Raw genomic sequence first — 21,221 nt, 5'->3', positions numbered from 1 at the left:
ATGAAAGGGAGCCAAAAACCTCCTGGGGATATGCCAGCGATCAACCTGTTGGACATCCCTGCCCTACAGAATTTTAGCTGGTTGCACAAACAAGATGAATTGGTGACTTGTCCTATAGTTAGTTACTTGAAGTTCTTTAAAGTGTTAACTGTAGTCATCTCCAGTTCCTGAATCTGAATCTGTTTTTAAACTTTAACATGTTAATTATCTCTTTGAATGCCAGGTTAAGGACAGTACCTTTTATATAACTTGGCGGCTAACAAATTGAGGTTGAATCCTGACAAGATAGAAGTACTGTTTTTGGGGGACAGGGTGTGGGCGGGTGGGTGTGGGGGACTCCCTGGTCCTGAATGGGGTCACTGTGCCCCTGAAGGACCAGGTGCGCAGCTTGGGAGTCATTTTGGACTTGGGGGTCATTTTGGACCTTGGAGCCACAGGTTAATTCTGTGTCCAGGGCGGCTGTCTATCAGCTCCATCTGGTATGCAGGTGGAGACCCTACCTGCCCGCAGACTGTCTCACCAGAGTGGTGCATGCTCTAGTTATCTCCTGCTTGGACTACTGCAATGCGCTCTACGTGGGGATACCTTTGAAGGTGACCTGGAAACTGCAATTAATCCAGAATGCGGCAGCTAGACTGGTGACTGGGAGTGGCCGCCGAGACCACATAACACCGGTCCTAAGAGACCTACATTGGCTCCCAGTACGTTTCCGAGCACAATTCAAAGTGTTGGTGCTGACCTTTAAAGCCCTAAACGGCCTCGGTCCTGTATACCTGAAGGAGCGTCTCCACCCCCATCGTTCAGCCCGGACACTGAGATCCAGTGCCGAGGGGCTTCTGGCGGTTCCCTCACTGCAAGAAGCAAAGCTACAGGGAACCAGGCAGAGGGCCTTTTCGGTAGCTGCGCCTGCCCTGTGGAACGCCCTCCCATCGGAGGTCAAGAAGATAAACAACTACCTGATATTTAGAAAACACCTAAAGGCAGCCCTGTTTAGGGAAGTTTTTAATCTGTGATATTTTAATGTATTTTGGTATTTGTTGGAAGCCCCATACAATACTTTTTTTACAAGTCAGAGGAGAATTAGACTTGTTTTAAATGTGACACTGGTGAATAACAATAACTTAAATATGCACCATTCTATATACCAGGTGTCTCATTTAAGCCAAATTACCTTTTTGCATTTGCTGCGCTGTAATGGCTAGAACCTGTGGCTCAGGTGGATACCATAGCAGCATGCTAAAGGGAATGCTGTGGCCGTAGTCTACAGTATCTTGATTTCAGTAAGGTTTCTGACAAAGTCTTGACAGTATTCTTGCAGAGAAGCTGGTAAAATTTGCGCTGGATCAGGTAACTGCTTGAGTGACCAAACACAAAAAGTGCTCATTGGTGGTTCCTCATCATCCTGGAGAAAAATGACAGGTGTGGTTCCACAGGGTTCTGTTATGGGCCCTTTGTTGTTCAACATCTTTATAAACGACTTGGATGGAGGAATTGAGGGGATGCTCATAAAATTTGCAGATGGCACCAAGTTGGGAGGAGTAGCTAATGCTGCAGAAGACAGAATTAGGATCAAGATGACCATAACAGATTGGAGAACTGGGCCCAAATTTACAAAATGAATTTCAGTAGGGACAAATAAAAGGTTCTGCACTTAAGCAGGAAGAACCAGTTGCACAAATATAAGGTGTGGGGATCACTTGGCTTGCCAGTAGTAAGCAAGTAGTTTGGTTTTGTAGGGATCTGACCAGGATTTAATGAGGATGAGCAGGGGTTAAATCCTGCTGCTTTGGCCAGCAAGAGAAGTGGCCCATGTGGCTAAACTGAGCAGGATTTAACCACCACATGGGCCAATTTTGCTTAGTTTGGCTGCTGGGAACAGGCACACAGGTCAGTGCAGAATTAAACCCCAATCTTCCCATTGGCCAACAACTGACATCATCAGAGCCCATCAGAGTCATATAAGCTGGGCATGTTTTTGGACAAAGTACTATATAGGCCAGACTGGACCCTCTGAAGGGCCAGTATTGGCCCACAGCCAGAAATTCCCAACCATTGTAGCATAGGTATTGGTTTGACCTATCCTAGATAGTGATGCAGTGGGTATAACTTGCAGAAACCAAATACTATGCCATTAGCCTTGGGTTTACCCATATGTGCCACTATAAGACAAACAGCACACCTTTTCTCTCTAATTGTCTAGTCACTGTCTTCTCAATACTATGACAGTTTTAGGTTTTTTTCCCTTTAAATAATTTTGAAATTTTCCATTTGTGTCAGATCACTGATAAAATCATAGTTTTGTTACTGGCAAGAAAAGAGAAAGATGTTTCTTTCATTCTTTAGCATGGTCACATTGGTTATTCCCTACCCTGTACTGGCTAAGAGGCAGCGCTGGTAAAAATGACAGGCAGAGTCACTTGATTAATGAAAAGGCTCTGGCTGGCTCTGGTCTGCAGGGCTTGTTTGTAGATTGGTGGCTGTGAGGCTAATTTATGCAGTCTTGCTATTTGGACCCAATTTTGCATGCCAGCTCTTCGAGAACATATATCCATGTATATGCATTCACATCTGCACACATACTGCTCCATGTATATCTAACTGCAGATGCGGTGGTAGAAAAATACATGCATCTACATTGAGGACACTGAGCAGTTTTTCTATCTCTCCTGGGTTCATAACTTCCAGTTGTGCAGCAGGCCAATAGCATACATTCTGGCTAACCCTCATGCTTGAAACAGATACTTGTATTTATCTGCTTGTCTGATAGGTCAGGTAAGTGACAAGGAATTCCATACAGTGGTACCTCGACTTACGAATAACCCTACTTACGAAAAATTCTACTTACGAACGATACTAATTGGGGTGCACTTTCTTTGACATCCGAAGGCTGGATCGGGCCCCGCCGCCACCAATAGCGGCCTCTGGCGATCGGCCCACGGCCAGATCAGGCCCCGCCTCAGCTCACAGCGGCCTCGCACCGCCTCTGGAGCTCGGCCCACGGCCGGATTGGGCTCCGCCTCCACTCACAGCGGCCCCGCGCCGCCTCTGGAGCTCGGCCCATGGCCGGATCGGGCCCCGCCTCCGCTCACAGCGGCCTCACGCCGCCTCTCGAGCTCGGCCCATGGCCGGATCGGGCCCCGCCTTCGCTCCCAGAGGCCTCGCGCCGCCTCTGGAGCTCGGCCCATGGCCGGATCGGACCCCGCCGCCACTCCCACCGCCTCTAACGCTCGGCCCACAGCCGAATTGGGCCCCGCCGTCGCCACTAGCCGGCCTACAGCTGGATCAGGCCCCCACCGCCACCACTAAGCGGTCTCCCGCAGCCTCGCCGCCGCAGCCCGCGCTCCCTGCATTGCAAGGTAATGTTGCTGTGCAGGTTCCATGCCTTAAAAGTCTTCAAAGTCTCTAAAAGTGTATTTTTCCTAGGCTCCGGAACGAATTAATCCATTCCCAATGCATTCCTATGGGAAACATCGTTTCGACTTACGAATGTTTCTACTTACGAATGTGCATTCGGAACGGATTAAATTCGTAAGTAGAGGTTCCACTGTACTTATGAATGAGTGGTCCGGCAGAAAAGGAATGGCTTTTCTAAACCTTTCTCCACCAATCAACTTGGTTTTTGTCTGGCCATTGAGGAAGGGAAGCACATTCCTTTTCTGCTGGCCTGCGTGGTAAAAAGCATTTTTAAAACTAGTCACTGTTAGTAGTCCTCGGTTCTATGCCGTCATGGAAAATAGGGTTCCACTCCTCTGTAATGAATGTAGAAATACAGGCTACTAGCCTCTTAGCAGACTAGTAAAAAAAGTAGGCTAGTAATTCTTGTAGGCCTATTTACAAGGCAATCATGTCACTATGTGACAGTTTTATGTAAAAAGTTTCCAAGGAATAAAATAATTAAATGCAGTTTCATTAGTAAAGTGTTATGTCAGTTAAGGATTAAGCCTTATCACTTTTGCAACTACATCATTTGCATATTATTCTGAAGTAAGTTTCACTAAGTACGAAGGTGTTTACTTCCTAGTAAGTGTGCTTAGTATTGCAGCCTTAGAAGCTAATTTTGAACAGTGTGGATATCCTAGGCCAGATTCACAGAGATAGAGGTGTAATGACAGTTCCATTTTTAATTATGTTCATTAGCTTTGTGTTGATTGTCACGTTGTTGATTGTTGTCCAGTACATCCCACATCAGTACTGGAAACAATTTTTAAATGACAAGAGAAGGTAGCAAATACTCTGAATTTTTAATAAACACTGGTTCTCTTTCTGGCATATTAAAACCAAGTTTACTTATGTTCTGTAAATAAATAGGACTGAATCCAGAGTAAAGGGTACCAATGCAGTTTCAGTTTAAATGTGCAAGTGCAATAGAGTAAATAATGCATAGTATTTTAAAAGATTACCTGGAAATAAGTTATGGTCTTGTTGTCTTGGATCATAGATCTGTACTTGCATATTTGCATTTCACATTTGCCTTTAACTGATGTGAGTTTCAGTTCCGTATCTTGCCAAGTGGGGGAAAATACTTGCCTTGTGTATGTTAAGCAACATGAAGTGGCTGTTACATAATTACAACTCTGGGTAGTTGAATTGGTAGAGGGAGCTATGTACGGTATATTATTGAAACTTGCTATGTTATTATATGTGAGCAGTGTTTCTGTGGCAGCAAAGCAGGATTATTTTAAACGATAAGGCACTCTAATTTCCAACCTTCCCATCGTTTTATCGGTATTTAATGTTTAAAATATGCTTATGGAGTAATTATGTTTAAGAAATTCAGCTTTGGTTTTTGGTTGCAGAAAATACTTGATAGTACTAATGCAAAAGAAAAAAATTATAGCCTAAATGTTCAGCATGATAGTATCTTGTAAAAGTGCTTTGTGGAGAGTGTTACAGAAATATATTATTGGTATAACTAAATCCTTGTGTAGCACTGATTTGTTTAATACAGTGCTTGTTTCAAAAGTGAATTAGTTCTGCTCAAGTTCATCTTGTCCAAAAGGGAGATAGTTCAGTTAAAGTTCATACTTTTACAAACTGTCTTTTAAATACCTAGCCATGCACCTGCATACCATGATTTTGGCACTATATGAAGAAGCCTCTGGTTTTCTCTTCCTTCTGCCTTGTCATTCCCTCATGGCCTCCATGGATTGTGGCAAAACATAGGTTCCCCTTCCATTCAAATCAGCAAGCCATGCTTTGGAGCAGGAAGTTGGGGAGAAAAATGCAGTATGCATGGGAGGAAGGGAGCGTGGAAGCATGTGGCTCATTCTATGATGATTTGTTTAGCGCAAGGGTCAGCAAGGTTTACCTCGCCTGGGCCGGTTCACTCCAGCGGAGATCCCTCTGTGGGCTAGATCGTGCGCGCTCATGAGCGCGCCTGCCTGCAGTTTCCGGCATCTGCGCAGACAGAATTTCCACCATCTGTGTTTGCACAGATGGGATTTCCGGCAACACGGAAGCAAGTCCCTGCGCCATGCTGTGCCGATTTAGTGCAGCATGTGGGGACTCAGCAAGCGGGCGGCTCAGTTTGGGGGCGGCTTGTGGACCGGTTAAACGACCCCCGTGGGCCGCTTGTGGCCCATGGGCCTCAGGTTGCTGACCCCTGATTTAGCACCAAACCATGATTTGGTATTATATTTTGATGAAACCAGAATGTGGAGGCAAGAGATGCAGATCTCCAAATGCATGGTCATGGCCCAGTACATCATCATTGGCTCACATTCACTGTATGTAGGAGATATATATTCCCTTTGTTATGCATTACGGTACATTTCTCCTCTAGGGGACAAATATAAGCACAACTACTGCTGCAAAATAACATTCCTTAGTGTAGCCTGCAGCGTCTCATGTAACTCTTGAAAGTGTGCCTTCATTTCTTGGCAAAACTAGAGCAGCTACATCACTCTTCTGACAGTTTAGTACTGTCCAGGCTGATTCTTGAGGTTATTAGTGTTACATTGTACAGGTGACCACCACTGGTGTTGCATGATGTAGTTACGTTACAGTGAAATGTCAGCAGGACTGAATCCTTGGTGGCATGGTATGACTGTGTGGCATTTTACAACCCCTCCCTTGTATATTCACATATAGCACATTTTTTATTTACAGGGTCTTTTGGCAGTCATTCTTTTGTTGAATTATTTTTCTTGAATTAATATTGGATCATGATATGGAAGTGTTAGAATCCTTTTTTGAGCATTTGTGGTCAACATAGCCTGAATCTGTTGTCTAAATCTGGCAGCGTATTGTGCAGTTTAAATAAAATCTTATTTGGGGTGTGTGTGAATAGCGTGGAAATTGTTTCCAATTACCAAGTTAAGCAGACCCACATGTATACTCACCTTCTTTAGAAACATTAATATGCTGAATGCAAAACTATGGAAAATGTAGTTAAGCATTTTTATATGAAATTGTTTTAATTGTTAGATCGGTTTAAGATTTTACAGGAAATGATTAATAAATGGAATGAAAATAAATAACGGTAGTGAAAACTATGGTTTAATTAGTAAAGTGTGTTGTAGTTGCAGATAAACTGCCCATGTGTGTGTGTTGATGGCGATCATAGGAAATGTAGATGCTCCCACCATTTCCTATAATAAGCCCAAACAATCATGTATCTCAGGTATCTCCTGCCAAGTATTTAAAGCCCCAGGATGCCTACCTGGAAAATGAGACATACCTGAGCTACAGGCCACTCCTTCCAAGGATTGGGGAGAGAGCTTTTAAAAACTGAGCTCTCATTGCAGCTTTGTCCCTCCCACCAGGGGGGGGGAGGGGCAGACCAGGTCTTCCTATGCACTGCTCAGAGAAGTTGGCCACGAGCTCTTACAACTTGTAACTAGACGGACAGCATTAGTAAGTAGAAAAGAAGTAAGTAGAATTTGGGATCATCGGGCTACTTTTGTGTTGATTATTTTTTATTGGATCTTAAAGAAGTTTCACAATCAAACTAGTGGAGTTTTTGTGGGTTTTCCAGTCTCAGGATTCAGGAATTATCATATGCCTAGATCACTTTGGGTTTCATGGTACTATTGGAGATCTACCCTGTTTCTCATATTTTAAGACATACCCATAAAATAAGCCATAGCAGGGTTTTTAAGCATTCAAGGAATATAAGCCATACCCCGAAAATAAGACATAGTGATAGGCGCAGCAGCAATGCTGGCCGCGGCAGGAGGAGGAGGAAAAAAATAAGACATCCCTTGAAAATAAGCCATAGTGTGTTTTTTTGAGGGAAAAATAAATATAAGACATGACTTATAATATGAGAAACACGGTAAGACCAAAGAGTTGGTAAAGTTAGGAATCTGCTCTATTCTCAGGGAGGAGCTGAGAACAGGAGCACTGGCTTTATGCTCTACATAAATTGCTAGGAATTGGCTGGAGGTGCCAGGGTCTAGGATCCCCAAGACTCATTGTTAATTTGACATACCTTGTTTTCTCTTTTTCTGGGGCTGTAAGTTACCTTCAAAAGTGGGTGGTGCCAGAAACTACTGGATACACTGCAGAACTGTCAGATGGGCATTATATAAGTAATAAATTATTGTTGTTATTATTGTACAGCAGTGGGCCAGTAGGGGGACTGAAAGGGCTTTTCTGAACCTCCTCCCTTATCTACAGTATTTACTGTGAACCCAATTTTGTGGCACAAAGTCTGTTTAAGAGACAGACATTGCTGGAATTTGCAGTATTAGGACTTGCTCTTGAGTTCGGGGCTTATTAATTTTTTTACAGTTACTGCTTTATTCCCATGGCCTTACAGGCCTCAGTTGAGAAATAGCTCTGTTTTAGACCAAATGTAGCTTCCAGAGCACCTGGTGGGTGACCACATGAAGGACTCAACTTGAAAGAGACCACTAGAATCCAGAAACCAGCACCCCTCCCTGAAATAATCAGTTTAACAGATTTTATATTTCTATCTACATAGAAAACATAGATGTAATGGAAATCGTATTAATGGTGTCCTGTGTGGTTCCTTGTTGGTTTTCTAATTTGCAGAGACTGCAATCTAGGAAATTACAACACATTACTATATTTAGACTTCCTCCTGCCAACCTAGCAGTTCGAAAGCACATCAAAGTGCAAGTAGATAAATAGGTACCGCTACAGCAGGAAGGTAAACGGTGTTTCTGTGTGCTGCTCTGGTTCGCCAGAAGCGTGCCTTTGTCATGTTGGCCACATGACCTGGAAGCTATACACCAGCTCCCTCGGCCAATAATGCGAGATGGGCGCCGCAACCCCAGAGTCCGTCACAACTGGACCTAATGGTCAGGGGTCCCTTTACCTTTATTTAGACTTCACAGAGTTGGCTGGTATCACTGATTATGTTAAAGTGTCTTCATTTATAATTTCTAATATTTTCTGACTACTTATATTATTGCCCTTAATATGCTTCATAGAGTCCTCTAATTTATGCAGCAGTAATGAAATGCATCTATATATATAAAAATGTAAGCTGTCCATGTTTGTTATATTCTACTTTTCTCTGAAACCACTTGACCAATTATGTTCAAATTTGGACACAACATTCCATTCCAATACCCGAGTGTTTCCATAACCTTAGATTATACTGATATCACACTTGTCACAGGTAAAAACATGATTTTTGGGGGAAACAGGATCAGGAGAACTTGCAAAACATCGTCCTCTAGCAGTGACTCCACTGGTACTGCAGCTAGAAAATCTTCCCTCTCCAAAACAGCTCAGCTCAGGTTTGCAGCCAACCCCTGCTCCACAAGAGCAAAACTGCAGACTGAGCTGAGTGGAGGTGGGGACTCACCTGCCCTGGGGTTGGGGACAGGACAGGTTCGGGACGGTTCATGGGTCGGGACGGACGGGGGGAATCACAGGGATGAGCCACAGCAATGAATGGCTGGGTACTGCTAGTTACATATAAAACATGTCTTACAATCTTATGGTGTGTATATATTGTTGACTAGCATTTAGATTATATTTCACATCAAAATTTTGATAATAGTTTTTAATATAGAAAACTAGAATGAATAATTACCAATTGTTATGTAGGTTAAATCCATTCATATTTTAAAATGTGAGCCTCTGTTGAAAAATTGAGGAAAATGCTCTCTGAGTTTGTCTCCCCCCCACAATTTTAACTTTTTAAATAAATCGTAAGTATAAGGGACTTGACCTTGTGATATACTTGGGATATGTTCATGAGATTAGTCAGCATTAGACATCTAGAATACTTTTAGCTGCTCCCTATCAGAACTTTTGATGAAATGAATGAATGAGTAGTTTTATTAGTTTTATTTATTGATAAACAACAAATTTCAGTGTGATAACCAAGTGAGGTTTGTTTGTTTTCACAGCAAAAACAAGTTATTGTGATATTTTAAGGATTAAAATAGATTTATTATGGGTGTAATTCTCATGACCATTTGGCCCAATTGCTACTTTTTATTTTATTTTGCACTACCACACATGTGAAACTAAGGTGTTAATGCTTCATGCATCAGAAACGAGGCTAGTTCTCTAAAGCTCATGCCCCTATATTTTATTTTTTTATTTTTTTAACGTGCCACAGTGCTCTTTTGGTTCTCTTTGATAAACTAAAATTTATATATACCAAGGCTCAATTTGAGAGAGTTTTTACACACTTGTGGCTGGAATATTATAGTAACTTGTAGCTGTACACAGTCTGTGAAAATACTGGTGTACAAATTGAAAATTAGATTGCATCAAAACTTTTTCCATAATAGTTTAATAGATTTAATTAAATTGAAATATAATTTATACTACTAATATATTTTAGGCACTTCTTGATTTAATCTGAATGCCTCAATACTTACATTTCAAGAGGTTAAAAGTTATTGTTTATTTATTTATTTTATTTGAAATCAGTCATAGGCTGTATGCCTACAAATGCAGTGAACCTCTGAAACTACAACCTGGCTTGAAGGCAAGCTCTGTTACCTGGTGGCTTTCAGATGTTGCATGGATGTGGTAACTGTTTCATGCTTACTGCTCCTTGCATTGTCCTTATGGTCAAAGTAGATGTTTTGTATCAGTGTTAGCACAGCTTGTGCATCTCCCCACCAGGGGACATTAAACGGTGAGGTGAAACTGGAAACATGAGGCATAAGTCAGGATAAATTGAAACTAACTCATTTGCGTACATTAATATCAGTTATGACTACTGACATAAAAATATGCCAAACTAATGTTTCATTATTTAGAATATTCGTGTCTTTAGGTCTGCCTCATACTGGTACCAGTGGTTCTAAATAGATAGTGCTAGTTTTCCAGGTCATGACTGCTTTGAATGGAATTAATATTTAATCTCCATTAGTCTGGCATTAAGTAAAGTAGGTCTTTAAATTGGTGATTCTTGTGGAAAATGTTGAGTTCATTCTTGTTCAGCAGGGTATAATGCTGATGTTGCCACTAAAGCAAAAAGCTTCTACATGAAATCACTTCTACATTATTTTTAAAAGGCAACTAGAGTCAGAAAGTGTTATGAATTTTTAATACATTGTGGTATAAAATCTATTTATTTTCATCTGAAGCTGTTGGGTGACATACTGCAAGTAGGTTGCTAAGCTCACTTCATATACTTCATTCTTTTTACATGTTTTATTCACTTTTAAGGCTGTATAGAGAAGTGGGGAAGGGAAGGGATGTCATTCTGTGAACAAATATATATATATATATATATATATATATATATATATATATATATATCAAAGATTGGGACCGCTTCTGGCCTGGGTTGGTCATAAACACAACACTTAATTTATATACAGAACTGTATTTTTCAGTTTATTGATGAGTGTATATGTATCTCTGGTGAAGCACCTTGCTTTCTCCACCACTGTCAGGGGCTTAACCCGCTTTCCTCATGGAATCTGAACCTCTAAAGCAGGGGCAGAAATCCTGTGGTCCTCCAGATTATGCTGAAGTACAGCTTCCATTATCCCTGACCTCTGGTAATTGATGGGGTTGATGGGAGTTGGAGTGAAATAATGCACAGGTTTCCCACCCCACCTCAAATGGTAGTAGAAAATATGCTGGTAGTTGGGTTAGAGAGAGGGCTGTATAAGGGAAGAAGGTGTAAAAAAAAAAGCAGTATGGTGGAAGGGAAGGGAACATATGTTACTGGTTTTTGTTACTACAGTGGAACCTCGGGTGTCGAATGTCTATCGATGCATGTTTTGGCTTTCGAATGCCGAAAACCCAGAAGTAACTGCTTCGGTTTTTCAACGATTTTCAGAAGCCGATTGTGTCCCGTGGCTTCCTTTTTGAGTTTCCTTATTGTATTGAGGCTTCCGCTTTCAGCTTTCCAATGTTTAGGAAGCCAAACGGTCTTCCGGAATGGATTATGTTCGAAAACCGAGGTTCCATTGTATATACCATACCTTTTACCTTTGGCAGAGACAGAAGGAAAGTGCTCGTTAGTTGTTTTATAAGTGCTGCTAAGCATATTTCATTGTTTCTGCCCTTGTGAAATGATCACATCAACCCATTTGTGGTGGTTTGCAACAGAAAGTAGAAAGGATGTAGTTCCTGCAGTAGTGAGTTTCCAGGCGAAAGGTAGTAAGAGCACTTCTGGGCTTTTACTGGGAAGTAGTTTTAGTAATTTCCATATAACACCTCCTAAGCTGAAAAGAACTTGGAATCCTCTCCAAGTGTAATGATTGCTTCCTTTCATTGCCACCAACTGATTAGTCAATTGGTGTTCTGTTGTTGCCAAGCCAGTAACATAGCTGCCAAGTTATCCCTTATTTTAAGGGATTTTCCCTTATGCTGACTAGGCTTCCTCGCGAGAAAAGGGAAAACTTGGCAGCTATGGCCAGTAAGAAGGCTCTTTACCATTTCCTTTCCTTCAGGCACAAGGCCTGCTTGTGGCAGTTGCCTGTGCTATTTGATACAGGGAGGAGGGTTTCTATCTTGTGGTAGCCTTCTACTTTGAGAAGAGTATACTTTATCTAAAGGAGGATAAACTGGGGAGGGCAGGCAGAGAGAAGTACTAATCTGCTTAATTAATTTGGTTAAGATAATATTGCCAATTAGCATATGGAAACTATCCAATAGTGTGTGATATGTCCTCAGTTAATTGGAGCTATCCAGTCACACTTTTTGCTTCTTAGTTACAGCAGAAGTCTGAAGCTTTTTTTAAACACACACACACACACACACACCACATTTCCTTCTGTTTTAAAACTTGGCTTAATGTACTCTTGCTTTGACCTCTAGTAATACTTACTGTCAACATAAAAACATAAAGTGCAAAGAAAGAAAGAAAGAAAGAAAGAAAGAAAGAAAGAAAGAAAGAAAGAAAGAAAGAAAGGCACTGTTTGCAGTTTTACAATCTAATGGAAAAAGGCTTGCTATGGAATACAATACACCTATTTAATGGTGGTGTTCAGATTTGTTGAATAACGGGCTGCATTTCCTGCAATATTTTCAAATGAAACTTTGCCACATGATTCTATTATCCAGTCCTTAAATTTACCTACCTCTCAATTTATGCCCTTGCACTTTGATAAATGAAATAATTATGAGTTCTCTACAGTTTACTGACTATATAGTTAAATCATAGGCATACACGTCACTTGCAATTTGCATCTGGTTCGCCAGAAGCGGCTTAGTCATGCTGGCCACATGACCCGGAAGCTGTCTGTGGACAAACGCCGGCTCCCTTGGGCTATAGAGTGAGATGAGTGCGCAACCCCAGAGTTGTCTGTGACTGGACCTAACAGTCAGGGGTACCTTTACCTTTACATTGTGGGGATGGTGTGTATTCACAAAACCGCATATAGTTGAGCCCCCCCCCCCAATCCTTACCTTTTGGAGGTAGCATGCGAGACAGATCTTACCCCACAAGCAAGGTAGAAAAGGTTTTGACTCTGCCTTGCTTACTGGGTTCTGGGAGGCTCAAGAGGGAACAAGCTCAGGTTCTTTATTTAGTAGATTTATACCTTGTCCATCAGACTTTAGCTCCGCCGAAAGACTGTCTTAATGTTTAAAATGGTATAACAATAACATGCAGCACCACATAAGATAACATGGTTTGCTCTGTTTCATAATTGGATTTCATCTGTCACTTGCCTGCAGCCATTACTTAAGGCTGCAGCAGAGAAGACAAGACAAAGGATGCAGGGTGCCTCCACTGGTGCAGCTGAGGCAGCAACTTTTGGTGTATCCTTTCCTTGAACTTTTGCACCCCAGCTGGTGATGAGAAGAACTTGTCCTAAGGTTATATATGTAACTTCTGATAATTTTCCTTAAAAGGTGCAGTTGCAACTTAAGAGTTCCTGAAGATTTTTCTTCTTCTTCTTTTAGTTGTGTCAGAGTAGAAGAGCACCATGCTGTTGACATTGATCTGTACCACTGTCCCAATTGTGCAGTTCTTCATGGACCCTCCTTGAGTAAGTAATGATTTAAGCAGTGATGCATGTTGTTGTTGTTGTTGTTGTTGTTGTTGTTGTTGTTGTTGTTGTTGTTGTTTTTAAAATAATAATAATTTAAACCTCACCTTTCAGTTCTTAAAAAGGCCCTTTTGGGGGCTTTGCATGTATGAAAAACACAGATATAAAAGCAGAGCCATTAATTACACATGGCAGAAAGAAGCTTAGAATAGGCCAACTACCTGGTGAAATAAAGGGAGTGCCCAAAAACCGTAAGAGGAGGCCAACTGAGGAGAGAGTTCCCAAAGGAGGAAGTTCCACATCTTCAGGTGCCATGGCCAAAAAGATTATTCCCCATGTCCCATGTAACCGTACTTCTGAAGCTCAACAGGACATGGAACTATTATGTGTAAGATAACATGTGCAGTTTTGTGTGGGTGGAGATGGTACTGCAGAAATCCTGGTTGCAAATCATTTAGGTCTTTTATATATAACTACTATATATAAGCAAACCAAAAGCCAGTGGAGATTAAACAAAACTGGAGTAATACAGTTATACCTTGGATCTCAAATGCCATGCAACTTGAACATTTTGGCTCCCAAACACAGCAAACCTGGAAGTGAGTGTTCTGGTTTGTGAACATTCTTTGGAACCCGAATGTCTGGCATGGCTTCCGCGGCTTCCGATTCAGTGCAGGAAGCTCCTGCAGCCAATCGGAAGCCGCGCCTTGGTTGTTGAACATTTTTGGAAGTCGAATGGACTTCCGGAACGGATTCCATTCGACAAGCAAGTTACGACTGTATGCTAAAAAAATAAAAAGAATTTTCAGCATGGCTGTTAAGATTTGGTGCTCTCTGGCATGCACATATAGGACCTATTGTGGTTGGTTGGAAACAGTCACACCCAACAAAGAACAGAGGATTCCTTTACCATGCAAGAAGGCCAAGCAGACCAATCAGCAGATCACTGGACTTTCTATGGCACTGTGTTAGAGGGTGATTGCTAGGCCAATCTGATTGTACCTGATGAGGGTACAGGGTGAAACTCTCTGTTCAGGACTGAAAGTCCTAACCTGCTTTGTGATTATATTGTGATAAGAAATAGATCCATCCTGAATAAATAGATCATCCTGATTTCAGGCATCTTGATCTGCCCAAATAGCTGTAGTTGTTTAGTGTCCTAAGAATCTCAATTTAGTTTTTATCACTAATGGTAAAGCAAAAGAATCTGTCAGCTGCTTTCAAATATCATTGAGGAATTGCATTTGGAAAGCTGCAGGGAAGCTTCTAAAGGCAGTCAGATGTGCTTAAGTCACCTTCTGGCCTTCATTCTCAATCTGGGAAAGTTGAGGAGTCGGGTGTGCCTAGGACCCCTCCCCAGTTTAAGCCTCAAATAATTCCCTTTGAGAGGTTAACAGTTGGAAGATGAAGCATAGGAACACACTGAAATTAATGCTTCATGGACTTATCTATGATTTATTCCTGAATATTATTTGAACCCCCATTAAACATTAAGCAATGTTCAATATTGCCTCTCAGGGTAGGTTATAATGTTATCTGTTTGAAAATGTTTTTTAAGTGTCCTTTAGAAGATGCAGTATAAAATTCATAGCTCGGGCTAATAAATAATTTTAGAATAATTGCTTATAATTAATATACCACCTTGAATTTATGAATAAATTAGATGTTTGCCTTTCTGAAAGTTATTGCAAAGGTACATTGGATTCTAATAGATTTATTGTTTTAATCTTTTCATATGTGTGATACTGTTGAATTGTGGTTTTGTTTTTATTTCTCTTATTGAAGCTAGCCTAATATTTGTTAGAATAAATATTGAACACTTTGGCTACAGTAATCTTTTTTTCTTTTTTAAATGCAATTTATAACTACTGGCAAGTAATACTAGCCTGTTAATCCACATACCAATTTGTTCTATAGAGAAGTTCAGTTACATCAGAGGCTTTGTCTTATGTCTTTTGTAGTGCAGCTGCCCACCTTAATAACTGTCAGATAACATTGGCCGCTTTCCAAAGTGGTCACTGAGCTTGAAGAAACAGGTGTGTACACATGGAAAGAATGATATGCATCATTCCGCACAGAAATATGCACACCCAAGGCACACACAAAACGACTGCCACATGGAAGTCTCCTTTAAGTGGTTGCCTATGGCAGCTGCCTTGCTACAGCAAGCTGCTTTCGTGTATAATCCAGGCTACTACAAACCTCTTAATATTTGTAGTGCTACACAGAAAATGTACCAAGTCTTTGTGATGAGCTGCCACATAAAATGGTTTGGAGTATGAAGCCTTTTTTTTTTATTAAAGGAGCCATTGAAAGTGGTTTCTGTGTATCGGCCATCCTGTGTGCGCTGATCCTCTGTAGACTTTGCTGCCATGCCCATATGACTTTGCATCCCTCTTTATCTTGAAGTAGGACACAAGCTGTTTGATTACTGTGCAGTTTGGCGTATGCTTCAATTTCTGCGTGACATGTTTCCCAACTTTATTTAAGTTTCATATTTCATACTACTTCTGAGTAGTAAACTGCAACTTGCAGTTTTGTTGAGAGAGGTGGATGACAGTCAAGCATATAATATAATACCCTTCTGCTCCTTTGATTAGTCGGAGTAATATGATCCATTGATTTTGAAACAATGAAAGCTTAATGAGCTCAGAATGCCTAGATGAAATTACTAATACTCTGTCAGCGGCTCAATGTGCAGAATTAAGTTTATTTTTTTTATTTTAAAAAACCCATAAAGAACAGTAGCTTTAGTGGATACAAGATTTCATAAATACAATTAGTAGTAAACTCTTTCAGATGTTCAAAATAATACATGCTTTGAAGCATGTTCATCCAGGCATGGTTGGAAACCCACCACCTCCACCTTTCAGACCTTCCTACTCAACATGGAAAAGTCGGGCTGGAGTGGTGTGCTTGTAGCACGCTTCACACATTATTTTTGAATGCTTGAAGTCTGCTGTCATGGTTGACAGTTGAAAAGTGAAAGATAGGAATAAGATGCTAGGTGGAATTCACCGTTGCACTCTTCCAGTCATTCCACCTGTGCATGCATTTCAATTTACCGAATAGAACAATCCTCCTCTTCTCCCCCAATGTGCTATTCTGAGGGTTCTTCTGACCTCCCACTTGAACTAATTTTGGGGGGTGCAGGTGGAAGAGACGAGGGAAAGCTCCCTTATGGAAGTGGGCTTCTACTGACAGAGCTGGTTTGGTGAATTCTGTCCCCTGAATGTAATGCTTAAATTAAGAAAGGCTAGGGAAATGATATAAATTCTAAGTTTAGGGATTTTAATCAACATCTTTCTTTTACGGATATATCCACCATCTAAAATAATTAAATCAGTATACCTTTTTAGTGTGTGTGAGAATTTAAATAAGAAGCTTGCCCCAAATGGAAAATTATGAACCCCATATAAACCATGCTGAGATCCTAGAGCAGGCACCCCCAAACTTCAGCCCTCCAGATGTTTTGGACTACAATTCCCATCATCCTTGACCACTGGTCCTGTTAGGTAGGGATCATGGGAGTTGTAGGCCAAAACATCTGGAGGGCCGCAGTTTGGGGGTGCCTGTCCTAGAGTAAAGAAGGGACTGCAAATTGTTATAAATGCTTGTAGAGCAGGAGTAGTCAATGTGGTACTCTCCAGATGTTGTTGGACTACAGCTCCCATCAGCTCCAGGAATGATGAGAGTTGTAGTGCACGGGCTACTTTGGTTCTCCCTTTTAAGAGTATGGCCTGGTTCCAAGCATGTTTTTTTGAAATGGAGAACAAACCCTGGAGCTGAGCACCTCTCCTCTTGCACTGCTCCCTTCAGTACTTTGTTTCTTGCTTGTATTAAACCAGAGTTTCTCTTCTGTCTGAACCATGGCTTGATGGCAGTTTACAAACCAGAAATATAAGCCAAAAGTCATAAGCCAGAAATGATGCAGCAAGAGGGGAAGGGAATACTCTGCCCAATGTTTATTCCTGTTACTATTAAACTATAAACTATGGTTTATGAAGCCTGGAATTATTATCCAGCTGTAACTTTAAGAAAATGTTACGAATTGTAATATTTGGCTCGTAATAGATTTTTTCATGCAAATGAGTTCTATTGCTTCAGTTCTAAGTGTAAATGTAGTCTAGACTTTATATGAGTTTCTTTAATGAAGCCATCACCCAGCTCATTTATAAATGGTTTTCTTCAATTCAGGGCAGAGGATGGTTTATTCACTAATTAATAGGAGGCAGCTTGTCAGAAAATGTATGAGATCCAGTTTGGTGATGTGATACTTGGACTTGGAGACCTGGGTTCAAATCTTTGATTAGTTATGAAGCTTCTCTAGGGTTAATCCACACTATTTAAAGCACATGGCTTCCCCTAAAGAATCTTGTGAACTGTAGTTTGTTAAGAGTGCTGAGAACTGTAGCTTTTGGAGAAAGCAAGTATAGTACTTCAGTTGTATGATGTGCATATGTGACCTGGGACCCAACCATGCATGATTAAGCATATCTTTCCTTATGGGATTTTTAAAAGAGAAAACTGGATAGTTCTCTTAAATGTCTTGAGGAAAGGGCCAGGTACAAATGTGGTAAGGTAAAGGTAAGGTCCAGTCGCGGAAGACTCTGGGGTTGCGGTGCTCATCTTGCTCTATAGGCCGAGGGAGCCGGCATTTGTCCACAGGCAGCTTCTGGGTCATGTGACCAGCATGACTAAGCTGCTCCTGGCGAACCAGAGCAGTGCACAGAAACGCCATTTACCTTCCTGCCGGAGCGGTACCTATTTATCTACTTGTACTTTGATGTGCTTTCGAACTGCTAGGTGGGCAGGAGCCGGGACTGAACAACGGGAGCTCACCCCATCACGGGGATTTGAACCGCCAACCTTCTGATCGGCAAGCCCTAGGCTCAGTGGTTTAGACCACAGCGCCACCTGTGTCCCATTGACAAATGTGGTAGTTGCAATTAATTTTAGAAGCTAATATTTTAATCCTTACTATCTAGTGAAGAAGAGAAGGAACTGGCACAGACATGACTATACAGAATTTGATGATGGTTCCAAGCCAGTACAAGCTGGAACAAGAACATTTGTTAAACAGCTACGTGCTCGCTCCTTCCCAAGGTAATATAAGTTGCATTAGAACATATATAAGAGCAGGTGCAGAAAGTCTTGTCATTTTTTTCTAGCTCCTTCAAACAACAGTTTTTGTCTTCAAGCCATAAACAACAAAAACAAATTAATAGCTCCAAATAATGCAAACAAAGCTAAACTATGAGAGCAACAATTCAGATTTCCAGCTATTGCTGGAGATACCAATACTGCAAGAATTCTATTGACTTCAGTTGTTGCAGTGCTGATTTGCAATGGTAGTAGTAAATGAAGCTACTATAAACACCCAGCTTAAGTATCTATATGCTATAACTGTTAGGGAGAATGAAAGCCTTAAATTTCAGAAATTGCATTGAAATTACTTGCTGCTCTTCTGAATTAGGTGTGATTAAACACTCAGGTTTTACTGTCATTTACTTTTAAAATGTTAAAAAGTATTGTTGTTTTTTGTAGTGCTGATGACATCATTTTGAAAATGCATGGCAGCCAGTTGACACAAAGATACCTGGAGAAGCATGGGTTTGATGTTCCCATTATGGTTCCTAAATTAGATGGCCTAGGTCTCAGGCTTCCTCCCTCTACTTTCTCTGTTCTGGATGTGGAACGATACGTAGGTATGGTCTGTTATGAAGAACAGAGTAAAAAATTAAAATGGTAATAAAACCACATGTACTGTAATTAGAAGTGGGGCTACCTAAACTGATGTATGCAGTCACAAATGGAGTTTAGCATTTGTCACTCTGCTCTGTGAATGTGGTATGCAGAATACTAGCATGTCAACTCTTAGTGCAATGCAAGCAACTTTGTGGACAACTTGTGTGGTGCTTTATGGCCCCTTCAAATTAGAACAAAAAAGCGAAAGCCTTTTGGAAGGATGAATATTCATATCTGGAAGTTTAGACATTACATTTCTTTGTTTGCAGCTTTACTGTGATAAAGTTTGAGAACATTTAATTTAAGCTGAGTTCTCTACACTTTACAATTTAAAAAATGAAAGCCTTTAAATGTGTGATCCAGTGTTGTGCAAGCAGGTTTCTCTTTGCTTCTGTCTTGCTTCCTTCAAATTGTTCCAGAGGGATTCCCTGTTGTCAGGAGCAGGTTTGGGGATTTAGATAGGAAATAAGAAATGGGAAGCCCCCCTGTGTAGTGAGGCCCATTCTGCTCATGCACAGACAACATTAGATGACACCCTCTATATTTAGACTTCTCATCAGATTTAGTGAGATTACTCCAACAGTAAAAGTGTGATATCTACATTGTCACCATCTCTGTAGTTCCAGGTTGCTGGTAACACTAATTGCTTTGTTGGGTAGTGAGGGATAACCTTCAGGTTTCTATGACCATATATAATTTCCTCAGTGCTGCACAGTTACTCCTTTTACCTTAAGAGAGCATTACAATATAATAAAATATTTCTTGTTTTTTATAACATAAATTGTTGCTTATTTTTTAGATACTAACTACTCCTTTTTAAGAACACTGGAAATGTTATAGAAAGTAATATTTTGCCAAAATCCTTAGATGTGACTTTCAGTGATGTTTATTGGTGATCCTTGTTTATGTAGAGACTTAATACTTTCTTTTTTACAGGTGGTGATAAAATGATAGATGTTATTGATGTGGCAAGACAAGCAGACAGTAAAATGAAGCTCCATAATTATGTTAAGTATTTCACAAATCCTGACAGACCAAAAGTATTAAATTTGATCAGCCTTGAATTCTCAGACACAAAGTGAGTATATGGTTTTTACACATTTGTTTTGAAATCCTATATCAGGAAGTGGATTACAATATAATTCCCTGGCTTCCTAAAGGCTTGCTCTAATTAAGTAGAAAAATCAGTCTTGGAGGCTGGCATTTGGCAATATGGAGATTGGCAAATGAAAGCAAATATATTTGGCTTGCTTCTCATGTCATATTCAAGCATACTTTAAAACTATGGTTGAATGTGAACTAGCAGCATAAAGATCCACCATACTAAAGATTCTCCAGGGGTACTACTGCTTCTGCTATGCCGCAGGTGAAGCAAGCCCGAGTCTGGCTTCTTGTGTCATCCAAACCTGTAGTTTGGAGGAAATGAGCAATGGGTTTAGTTGACACAACAAGTAAGATTTGGGCTTGTTTCATCTGTACAATGGTAGCAGTGTATTGGGTACTTTTGAACAATGTACATCAGCATGCACTCGTTCACATTAAGCCACAATTTGTTATAGCTTGTGGTTTAATGTGATATGTGAAGTAGGTCACAGTAATTTGATTATGATACCTTTGTCTAAAACTTAGCACAAATTACCCTAAATTAACTTTATTTGAAGGAATGAATGAGTTCCATTTGTTCTTTTCAGGGTAGTGTCAGGGGTGTTGCTGGCTACCCTCGAGCAACGACACTCCAAACCATCTTGTCTTTAAGACTTTTATTGTGGATATTATTTACAGTGCAAGAGCTTCATGAAAACATGTCTACTGAGTATCATCAGATTCTTGCATTGGCGCTTTTCGGCTCCTCCCCCAGCAGAGTAGTTTGGGGACCCCAAATCTCCACCCCCTGCGTTTGTGAGCCGCTGATCGCCTCAGTTCCGGGGTGAATTTGAAAGGATGCCCCTCTGCTGTTTCCCCTTTAGAAACCTCTGCTGGCCCCTCCTCCCTTGCTGGTATCACGGGCTGTAGGCATTGCTCCTGGATGCTGCCTGAGCCCTGCACCACTCTGCTCATTTCCTCCTTCCTGTCTCCTGCCCCTCC

The 21,221-nt window shown here is 40.9% G+C and overlaps 1 protein-coding gene across 3 annotated transcripts in view; it reads left to right on the top strand.

Moving 5' to 3' along the window:
• Positions 1 to 21,221, top strand: part of KDM7A (lysine demethylase 7A) — a 49,349-nt gene that overhangs the window by 3,727 nt on the left and 24,401 nt on the right. For 2 of the 3 annotated variants that reach the window (XM_035126577.2, XM_035126578.2), the window contains exons 2-5: positions 13,303 to 13,388; positions 18,377 to 18,494; positions 18,936 to 19,096; positions 20,073 to 20,214. In XM_035126577.2, the coding sequence (XP_034982468.1) occupies positions 13,303 to 13,388; positions 18,377 to 18,494; positions 18,936 to 19,096; positions 20,073 to 20,214 (507 nt within the window). Of the gene's footprint in view, positions 1 to 13,302; positions 13,389 to 18,376; positions 18,495 to 18,935; positions 19,097 to 20,072; positions 20,215 to 21,221 lie in introns of those variants that run through there. The other variant, XM_060279927.1, reaches the window with a different exon arrangement.

This window comes from Zootoca vivipara, chromosome 10 (assembly GCF_963506605.1).
Source record: "Zootoca vivipara chromosome 10, rZooViv1.1, whole genome shotgun sequence".
Lineage (NCBI taxonomy): Eukaryota > Metazoa > Chordata > Lepidosauria > Squamata > Lacertidae > Zootoca > Zootoca vivipara.
Note: the sequence above shows the minus strand (reverse complement) of the source record. Positions and strands in the feature narration are given on the sequence as shown.